This window comes from Carlito syrichta, unplaced genomic scaffold (genome assembly GCF_000164805.1).
Source record: "Carlito syrichta isolate Samal-C Ts95f unplaced genomic scaffold, Tarsius_syrichta-2.0.1 Scaffold315142, whole genome shotgun sequence".
NCBI lineage: Eukaryota > Metazoa > Chordata > Mammalia > Primates > Tarsiidae > Carlito > Carlito syrichta.
In genome coordinates, this window is record NW_007259238.1 from 922,408 (window position 1) to 933,598 (window position 11,191).

At 39.8% G+C, this 11,191-nt stretch overlaps 1 protein-coding gene across 1 annotated transcript in view; it reads left to right on the forward strand.

Annotated features, from left to right (window-relative positions):
* Positions 1–10,663, forward strand: part of NSD3 (nuclear receptor binding SET domain protein 3) — a 109,877-nt gene extending 99,214 nt beyond the window's left edge. The window contains exons 21-24 of the mRNA XM_008072363.2: positions 951–1,092; positions 3,394–3,500; positions 4,087–4,291; positions 4,728–10,663. Of these exons, the coding sequence (XP_008070554.1) occupies positions 951–1,092; positions 3,394–3,500; positions 4,087–4,291; positions 4,728–4,969 (696 nt within the window). The 3' untranslated portion in view covers positions 4,970–10,663. The remainder of the gene's footprint in view (positions 1–950; positions 1,093–3,393; positions 3,501–4,086; positions 4,292–4,727) is intronic.
* Positions 10,664–11,191: the final 528 nt, after the last annotated feature.

An 11,191-nucleotide genomic window follows, 5' to 3' on the forward strand; every position in this document is an offset into this window, starting at 1 on the left:
CTTGTAGAGATGAGGTCTCACTGCCCAGGTGGGTCTTGAACCCGCGGGCTCAGGCAATCCACTCACCTCAGCCTCCCAAAGGCGCGGGATTACAGGCTGAGCCACCAAGCCCAGCTAAGACCTCATCCCTTGAGTAAATTTTAAAAAGTAGCCAGACATGGTGCGTGCCTGTAGTTCCAGCTACTGGGAAGGCTGAGGCAGAAGGATCTCCTGAGCCTAGCAGGTTGAGGCTTGCAGTGGCCGTGAGCGTGCCACCGCACTCCAGCCTGGGTACAGAGTGAGACTCTGACTCACACACACACAAAATCCTAGAAGAAAACGCAGGAAACACTCTTATGCACATTGGAGTAGGCAACCAATTATTGATTAAATCCCCAAAAGTGAATGATAAGATAGACAAGTAGGAACTCCTGAAACTGAAAAGCTTCTGCAAAGCAAAAGAAACCATCAAGAGAGTGGGAGAGAGCACATAGAACGAGAAAAAGTACTTGCCATATATCTAGAATCCTTGTAGATCTAGATGTTAGGCCCTCATCTGTCTCCTCCAATACTAGTTCTTGTTTCCTGCTTAGAGCAGGAAAAGAGGGCTGACAGCAAAACACAGTTGTTATCTGAACTTTGAGCTTTCTAATTAGAAAATACTATTCCTAAAATCTCTAGTCCATTAATCTAAGTAATGTTATTCTATGGTCTACTTTTTACGAGGAGCAAACTTAAAAAGAAAGTAAATTCTACCTTATCCTAATTGCTTTAACTTGAAAGTAATCAAATAAAGAAGAGAACTTCATGAATTGCCCAAGAAGTGTCACATTTTCAGAGTTGTCAGTTGTCAAACATCACCTGGTAGCAAAATGCTGCTTCCTTGTAGCCTTTGACTGAGTAGGATATTTCTAAGTGAGACGTACGTATACTTACTTTATATAAATTATACTTCTCTTTTCTTTCTGAAGGACCGTATAATCGATGCTGGCCCAAAAGGAAATTACTCTCGCTTTATGAACCACAGTTGTAATCCAAACTGTGAAACACAAAAGTGGACAGTAAATGGAGATGTTCGAGTTGGACTTTTTGCTCTTTGTGATATTCCTGCAGGTAAAAAAGCAGCTTGCTTCCCATGATCCTCTCTCGGAAGAAAGAATTACCTTTGGAGGCAGGACATTGTTCCCCAAGGCTTGATGCCCACATGCTTATTCAAATAAGACAATGCCGAGGCCTGCTGTGGTAGTTCATGCTTGTAATTTCAGCTCTTTGGCAGTCCAAGGCAGGGGGATTGCTTGGATTGCTCAGGAGCTCGAGACCAGCTTGGGCAGCATAGCAAGACCTCATTCTCTACAAAAATATTTAAAAATTAGCCTGTTGTGGTGGCACATACTTGTAGTCTCAGCTACGCAGGAGGCTGAGGCAGAAGGATTGCCTGAGCCCGGGAGGTCAAGGTTATTGGTGAGCCGTGATTGTGCCACTGCACTCCCGTGGCAGAGTGAGACCGCAACCAGATAGATGTGTGTATGTATGTACATATGTACGTATGTTATATTTAGAAGTGAATGTTATCTGCCAATAAAAGGTAAAAAATCTGTATCCTTTATGGAAGAGAAGATACGGTGTATCCATAATCTTACTGAATTAATTCTCCAAATTGTTACTGTCTGTACAGTGTAATCAGATATTTTAGCTGTTGTTTTCTTTTAAAACATATTTAAAATAATTATCTTGTGTTAATATCAACGGTTCCTTGTTTGTGTCTTTATTTTTTCTTTGAAAGTTCACTCTGTTCATAAAAGCCTCTGAAGCCCAAGCTATTGTTTTTGTTTTTCCTCATCCATCCAGCATCTTTTTTTTTTTTTTTTTTTTTTTTTTTGTTGGAGTCTCACTCTGTCACCCAGACTGGAGTACAGTGGCCGCTTCTGGCCACTGCAGCCTCGACCCGCTGGGCTCTGGCAATCCTTCCACCTCAGCCTTCCTAGTAGCTGGAACTACATGTGCGCGCTACCACACCTGGCAGATTTTTTTGTTTTATTGTAGAGATAAGGTCTTGCCAAGTTGCCTAGGCGGGTCTCGAACCTGCAAGCTCAGGCAGTCCACTTACCTCAGCCTCTCAAAGCACAGGATTACATGCTAAGCCACCAAGCCTGGCTCCCATCCAGCATCTTAACAATAAAAATTAGTTTTTCCTATGTTAGGTTTGTAGAAAATAGAAAAATGCTGTGGTTAAAACAGATTTAAAAACTATGTTTCTAGAACTCATTATAGACTATTTAAGGCCACCTACAAGAAATCTTAGGAGACCCTAGTTTGAATCCTTGGATCTTTGGTGTATGTAGTAAACTCTTATTTGGAACTTTTATTTGATCGTAATATAAGGCGTTAATTACTAGAAATAGTATTGTCAGAATTCCATGGTCATTGTTTACTTAAAAATTCTTGTGAGTGAGCTTTAGAAAGAGAACTGGGCTAGATTCTGATTTCTAGAGCATAGATTGCAGATTCCTAGTCCCTGCTATATGGTTCTTGAGCACTTCTGTGAAAAGGTCATGACTTCTTTGTAAGATATGTAGTGTTGGCTGGGTGTGGTGGCTCAAGCCTGCAATCCCAGCACTTTGGAAGGCCGAGGTGAGAGGATTGCCCAAACTCAGGGGTTTGAGACCAGCCTGGGCAACTTGGTGAGGCCTCGTCTCTACAATAAATGCAAAAATAAGCTAGACATGGTAGCACACACCCATAGTTCCAGCTATTTGGAAGGCTGAAGCGGAAGGATTGCCTGAGCCCAGCAGGTCGAGGCTGTGGTGGCCATGAGCATGCCACTCTACTGCAGCCTGGGCTGCAGAATGAGACTTCAACTCAAAAATAATAATAAAAAAAAAGATATGTAGTGTTGCTATAATTGTTGGTGGGTGGGGATATTTTCCTTCACTTTTCCTCCCTTTTTTTCTTTTCTTTTTATTTATTTATTTAGAGTTGGAGTCTCACTCTGTCGCCCAGACTGGAGTGCAGTGGCCGCTCCCCGGCCACTGCAGCCTCGACCTGCTGGGCTCCGGCGATCCTTCCGCCTCAGCCTTCCGAGTAGCTGGAATTACAGGCACGCGCTACCACACCCGGCTAATTTTTTTATTTATTGTAGAGGTGAGGTCTCGCCTATCCAGGCGAGTCTCGAACCCGCGGGCTCAGGCAATCCACTCACTTCAACCTCCCAAAGGTGCGGGATTACAGACTGAGCCACCAAGTCTGGCTCTTTTTTTTCTTTTTTTGCCATCATGTTTTCAATGAGATGAAACATAGGGAAGGGAAAAGTCTTCATGCCAGAATTATGTCTCTGTTTTCATTATGAGCGTGTGTCTGTGACAGCATTTTTCCTCTCCATGATTTAAGTATGAATAATTATTTCTCATGTTTTAGGGATGGAGTTAACATTTAATTATAACTTGGATTGTCTGGGCAACGGCAGAACGGAATGTCACTGTGGGGCAGATAACTGCAGTGGTTTTCTAGGAGTGCGACCAAAGGTTAGTTGTGCAGTGAGCACCGCAAGCCAGCAGGAGATAAGGAGTGGGGCTGCTGAAGTTTATGGTGACCATCTCAGGAAAGTGCGGGCAAGTGGGCACCTGGTTTAGTTTGCAGGTCATCAGTTGCGTTTTCCAAGTATTTAGACTGACTTTCCAAGGAGGCCTATTTAGTAAAAGTCCATTAGGTTCTGAAAATGTAGTTGTATTTCTTATTGAATTTGAAATGAATAAAAAGTAACTTAAAACTTTTTTTTACGATACACTAAAAACCATTTAATTATATACTTTAACATGGTGAATTTTGTGGTCTGTGAATTATGTCTCAGTGAAAACAATTTTTAGGTTGTCGAAACTAAAGTTCCCTGGATTTACCACCACCTTTGCGGTTTGAAAAGAGCATGCTATTCAAAAGCCAGTGAAAACAAAACCTTATTTTTGTGATAATATTGTTACAAGATATGTCTTCCTGGTGTTTTTAAGTAGCCATACAACATAGATTTAAATGAATGTGAGCTTCTAGGGTTTTCCTTTCTGTGTTGAGCTTCATGTGTGATCTCTAAAACTGTGATCCTGTCTTCCCTATCAGTCGGCATGTGTGTCAACAGCTGAAGAAAAGGCAAAAAATGCTAAGTTAAAGCAGAAGAGACGAAAAATCAAAACAGAACCAAAGCAAATGCATGAAGATTACTGTTTTCAGTGTGGAGATAGTGGAGAGTTGGTCATGTGTGACAAAAAAGACTGTCCCAAAGCATACCACCTCCTATGCCTTAACCTGACTCAGCCACCATATGGTAAGTTGGACCTTCAGGTCCCTTTCTCTAATTGTGTCTTTGCCAACTACGTGGAACTCAGAATATATTCCACTCTCCTTAGAAGAGCCATGGAATAGGAACCATTGGATAGAACAAATAATAGCAAACAAAAATTATACTAGTGAAAAATTCTGTCTCCTTACACACTTGGGATACCCCATGGGCCAGCAGGGGTTGGTTTCTTTCTTATATACTATTACTGTAGCGGGATAGTTGGCACCTACGGCATTGGGTTTGGCCTGTAGCTCACATCCATACTAAATAGTACACCCACTTCTGTGGCTGAAATTTAGAGTTGAACTTAGTTGAATTCTGTGTCCAATCAGAGAAGAAGGCGGGAATTTGGGTTTTTCATGGGTAATTAAGTCAGTCACTAACTCAGGTGCTTTTCCTTCTCCCTCCCACCCTTTGCTAGGGAAGTGGGAGTGCCCGTGGCATCAGTGCAATGAGTGCGGCACTGCAGCTGTTTCTTTCTGTGAGTTCTGTCCACATTCGTTTTGTAAAGATCATGAAAAGGGAGCTCTGGTTCCCTCCGCACTGGAAGGTCGCCTCTGCTGCTCTGAACATGACCCCGTGTCTCCTGTGTCATCAGAATACTGGAGCAAGATAAAATGTAAATGGGAATCACAAGATCGTGGAGAAGAAGTAAAAGAATAAATGATGGCGTTCCCTCCTTTCTATTAAAATGAGAAAAAAGAAAAAGCAAATAGCATTCAAAAAGAAGAGACTGCTACAGTGCATACAGCCTTTGCCATCGGAACTGCCTTATTAAAGCAAAAATGGGAAACCAGTTCATGCAGGCAGAAGCAGTTAGTGTCTGGTTTTTCTGTTGTTTTGTTGGTTTAGGGATTCTTTTGTGGCGGGTTCAATTCCCTTGGTCTCTTCTTGCCTTTTATTGTGCTTCAATGCCTTTGCAGCTGGAAAAGAAATGGCTTTGCTTTTAAAATAGGAACAAAGAAAAAAGAAAGTTTTGTTAATGAGATAAATGTAAAGTCTAAGATGTGTTACTTGGTTGTATAAAGCAAAAGTAGCCATCATTCCTTTATTTATTTTCATTTTTAGGAATTTGAGAAGTGTAATTCAAATAGTCTAATCAAGTGTATGTATGTGTGTGTGTTTTAAGTAGGAATTGGAGAAAGCCCTCTAGAAAAGGGTAAGATAATCTTTATATACCTCTTTACTGAGCAGTAGGTTAGGCTAACTTCTCTTTCCCTTCAAAATGTTTTTCATAGTCTTAGGGAAGGGCTCTATGGAAGTTTTAAATCTGGCCTCTAGAAAACAAATGCCTCGATGGATTTTACCTCTGTGGTCTTAAACTAGGTGGGCTTTGTGACATGGTAACTTTACCTGAAAAGATATATAATGCGTTTTTTGGTTTGTTTTGGAGGAAAAAAGGAATGGATGTGCTCACTGATTTTTTAAAAATGTTTTCCATTGACATTGGGGTTTTTTGATGAAGTGCGTTTATGTGGATGTGAATGCATAGTTAGAATGGTCACTCCTATTACCCTGACACACTGATAAAGGCGGCTGAAGGGAGATTAAAGGCGCAAACCAAAAGTTGGATCATATAAGAATCATTTTCTGTCCAATTTTATGTAGACCCTAGTCTGACTTGGAGAGAATTATGGGCATTTTATTTTTTGTCTCTGTTTCCCTCTCCTAATCAAATTTTTCCTTTGTCAACTAACCATTCAGTCTTGTTTCCTGGTGAAACTACATAAACGAATTTGAATTGTACTTGAATAGATCTTTTTGGTTGGGTTACTAATTTTGGAGGTGAAAGCAGTAAGGGCATCATCCAAGTATATGTAAACAGTTTCTATTTAGTGTTACCCAATACTTAAAATTGTTTCCATTGAGTAAGGAGAACATCTACCTTTACAGGGTACCCAAGAACCACACAAACACACTTCATCTTAGGAAACACTTGGAGAAAACTCCCAAGAAAGTCAGTGTTAGCAAAAATGGTTGACTGTGATGCTTGAATCTTACAGATGCGAGTATACCAAGATGTCTGCTCACAAACTCACTTGCTTTTAATGCTTAGGAATATGTATATTCCAGTATTCCTTGTATGAAATAATTAGTAATGTCAGACATTGTTGTAACACTGTACTAAGTAGAAGTCTAGGGTTAGCTTGAATGAACGTTAACTTCTCTGTGAATTTTGACTGCTTTCAAGTGCTGGTACCTGGTAGCATTTATTTTCCCTCAAGAAGTACCTAATAACCTTATGAAGGAGAGTGGAAGCTCTACCACATTCCTTCCATTGTATTATGCGCGTTCCATTTTCTTACCGATTTAGAGCTCTTCTCTAGAAAGAAGAGGGAAAAAAGCTGTTTGTGCCTCTTTTTTTGGTATGTAAATGTGCAATTATACTGGGTTTTTTTCTCTTGTAAAAAAAAGAACACTACAATTATTTTACTTAAGCTCCTAAACTGCCATTTGCCTGATTCCAGCAATTAATTCTGAGGTGACTTGTTGGGCTTCCAATAATTCTGTTGATTAGATATGGTCCCAAAAGTAAGAGCAAAATGAAAAATGCTATACAGGTCACCAAATATAATTGCTACAAGTAACATGAAATACAGCTCACCAAAACACTAAACTTTGCTCTTGAGCAATTATATAGTTTGATGTCCTTTTAAAAAATAATTTAAGAAAATCTAGGTTTTATCATACTAAAATTTTATTTTATAAATATATATGATAACTATTTGGGTTTTTTAACTTACATAAGGATTTCCTTTAGTATTCCAAATGCATCTCTTGTTGAAACAATATCCAACATGAAATCCATGAAATCTTATCTCCTTGCTTTGTTTTAGACTTAGTGCTATTTAATATCTGATGACTTTTATATGGTAAGCCAGGGTACATCTTATATACTACAGATACCTTAGGTTTAAGTATTTTTATGCAACTTCTTCATTGTGTCACATTTTGTTTTTATACTTTATAACAGAGTTCTGCTGAGTTTTTTTTTTTTTAATCCTTTTTTTTTTTTTGGACGATTAATAGGATTGTTTAGCAATTTCAGAAATCAAAGTAGAAAACAAAATAGCTAACCATACATGAGTGTTCTTTAATGGTCTAAAAAGTGGTTTTAGTCATGCAGTGCCAAGGAGTACTCTTAACGCCTCCATAGTGTCAATGTTGAATGAACTTTTTACATATTTTAAAGTTGCCAATTATGGAAGTAGAAAGAACAAAACCTGTCCTTTTATGTGTGCATAAGTATACATGCACTGTGCTCTCCTGTGCCATGCCAGTGAAATATTCCAAAAGATGTATTGCTCACTCATAGTCTAAAGTTGGTATTAATTAACTTTTAAATCGTTATGTGGTCAGAATGCAAATGGTTGGTTTTTATTCTTACTCAAAAGTGAAATAATGTAAAGCAGTATGGGAAAATGATGGGCTTTTTAAACCTCATACAATTAATTGAAGAAAGAAAGAAGTGAACATAAGATTTTTTATAATCAGCATAAAAACTTCAGAAATTGGATCAGTAAGAGCTGAAGGTGAAATCCTGGGAAACCTTTACAGATGCTGTGCATTGAGGGAGGGGCTGGGCCACACCATATGAGGAATCGGAAGAGCTGCTTGTGGCTGGCTAGGAAGAGAGGGGGGATGGGCCCTTCCCTCCTAGAATGCTGAAGCAGCTAGAGGCAGTGATTCACTTTCTTAAATTCTGATCAGATAGAAATAGGAGTGATGTGGGCTTTATTTTCATTTTTGTTTCCATTCTGTCTTAATTCCTAAAAATGATCTGGCCTAAACTATAGAATAAGCTGAGTTTTAGAATCATTGAAACTCAGAGATTTCTGTATGTTCAAGTCGGGAACATACCTGAAAACCAAAATCATGGGGATGGGGCTGCTCCCAGCTCCCTTCTGTCATTTCTGCATAGTATTCAGAAACACGCCTGTAAATAATGTTTGTGGAATTGAGATATTGAGTATCTTATCATGTAAAGGACTCTCAGGTGGGCCAGGCTGTTGGACAATTTTCCTGGTTCATGAAGTGGAGTTTCCTTTTTGAGTAGCTTACTGTGCTCCAATAGGTCAAACCCAGACCTACAGTTTGGCAGCAGGCCATTCATACAGAACGTAATCTTTGAACTGCCCAGAACTTGTTGCTTGTCTTTCATTTCACTTTTAAATGCAAAGCTCCTCCTTTGGCATTCACCTTCAAGTCAAGGTGTTAGCTGCCACATGCCACGTCTTCTAGCAGGAGAAGAAAACAGGTTACCTTGGAGTCCTTACAGCTGGGGAAGCTTACATTTGATGTGCTCCTGTAGTGTGAGCTACAATGACGTTGGGAAGTGGCTGTGTTTCTGGGAAGTGCAGGCTAGACTTGAATTACTTTTTACAAGGTTGATGCATCTAGCCACTCCCCACTGTCCGAGTTGGTGCAGACGTGAAGTGGTCACATGGAATAATTTCCTCAGCTAGAGTCACCTAGAATTGGTTTCTGGTTATTTGTAAACAAACAGAAGTAGAACTTGCTTCCGTTTTCAGATGGACTAGGGAATAGATATAATTAGACAGCTTTGCAATAAATTAACAAAGACTGAAAAGTCGGAAACTTGTATATACTGAAATCTCACTGACTTTTACCTGGGGTGGGGTACCCGGAGAAGGGGGTTATAATCGGGGAGGGGAAGGGAATGACGGTGTTTACCACAGGTACGAAGTAGTCACTTTAACACTGAGACCTCTGCCTCATTGAATTCAGGTTTTTTAAGTACTTGAAACTTCAGATTCTCCTTATTTTACAGCTTCTTTTTAAATTTATGCAGTAGAAAGCATTGTTTTGTATACTGTTTTGAAAATAACTAGCTTAGTCTCTTATCCTCTAACTTGGATTAAAGGTGAAGTTCTGCAAATGGGAGAGTTCACAGTAGATAACTCAGATTTCTTGTGCCCATTTGAGAAAGAGACTCCTGCATGAGATACCAGCAGCATTTTTACAAATATTTCCTAAATATGTTCTTTACTTTGTCAGTCCTGTCCCTAAGCACTTCATCTTTCCTTTTAGTAGATGTCTATGTAGGGGGAGAAAAACAAAATTGCACTTATGTTACACTCCTAAAATGCTGTAACCCATTTCTTTCAAAATCCATTCCTTTTTTTTTTTTGGCAGTCCATTGCGTAAGTGACAAGTTTGGATGCTTGTGGTGCATATGTATGAAGGGGGAGAAGGAAGAGAATGGCCTGTCCTTCAATAGACTGTAAGGGTCATTAATGTGTAAGTAAAAAGGGAAAATAGATGTCACAGTCATTTATTCAGTTCTTAGTTTTCTTATGTGACATTATATATCTGCTAATTAGTGAGGAAGCACCATCAGCTTATACTGTTCCCTTCCCTGCTTGCCAACAGATTTGACATGTGCAACTGGCCCTCAAGTATCTGTCACATTACCTATATAAGGTATTGATACGGTATTCTTGTCAGTTTAGAAATGGACTGGATAAAACTTACTTTTATTTTGTTGTCACTAATATTTATCTCATCTGTCCTGCTGCATACCTATGTTAAGAAAATCATATTGCCACTAAAAACCAAGATACTAAATAAGATTATTACAACTGGCTAATAAGATCTTTTTATATACAAGGGTGTGTGCATATTTGGAATTGATATGAAAAATTCATTTGTACCCATTTGAGTGATACTGCACAACAAACACAGATACTCACAGATTCCGTTTTCATTTCGTGTTCTTTATGATGATCTTTGTAGATTGGTTATTTCTGTACTTTGTTTATCTGTAATAAACTTTGTAGATCCTGTGAAACGTTATTTTGCCTAAATCACTTGAGACTTGAGTCTTTAATAACAGAGCATCAATATTCACTAAAGTCAATCTCTTGAGTTTCTGTGACTTGGTTAGAAGCTCTTGACACTAAGGGATTAGTGTTTATTTTCCCTGGGGGAGTTCCGCTAGGGCATTATTGTATAATGACTTGATGTTGCCACATAGACTTCAAGATATATAATATTTTGAGAATTTTGTTGATTGGCCTATGTTTTATTGCATAGTGTGAAACGTGTAAAGCTTGGTTAACCTGTATATAGATCGCTTACTGTTGACTAGTTGTAGTGTATTTAGGACTGCCTGTAATATTTAAGCTTCTTACTGATGTGTGTGCTGGTAGGAACATATAATTTTTGTATATTTACTGAGATGTTGCCTTTTTTTATTTGACAAATACTTGGAATTCAAATGTGCTTTCTGCTTTCGTGAGGATTAATTTGGAAGGGTTTTTAATGACATTCCACTGATTTCAGAATTTGCTTGAGATTGACTTCAATAAATTGTCCTGTATGTTCCAAATTAAATATGTGGGCTTGTTCTTTGCCTGTAATTTTTTGCTACAACTCACTGGGCAGGGAGGCAGTCATGGGTGGGAGGATTAAATGACACAATATACCCAACCTCAGCCTGTGTCTCTTCCTTCAAAATGCAGTTATGCTGCTAAGAAACTTGGGTCCGAAAGAGTGAGGTTTTGTTTGCTTTGTTCTTAGAGGAAAGGTCCTTGGAGAACGCCGCTCCTGGTTTTGGTGTGGTAGGAGTATGCAGGCAGCCGGTGGTGAAAGGTGTAGAGGGGAGATGGTGCTCATCACTTTCATCCATTGGCTCATCCGAGCCAAAGGCGACCTGCAGCTTGGCTGGACATGGGGTGCCAGGTCATGGCTGAACGTACCAGAGGACGGCACTGCTTGCTTTCGATCCTTTGGCTAGGGACGCGCTCAGCGCGAAGCCGCCGCCCGGCCTCCTGGAAGGCGCTGGGGCGCAGGTCGGCTGGGGCGCAGCAGAGCGTCCTCGCGGCGTGCAGTTCCCGCGGCGCCCGCCAGCCCGCGCCAGGC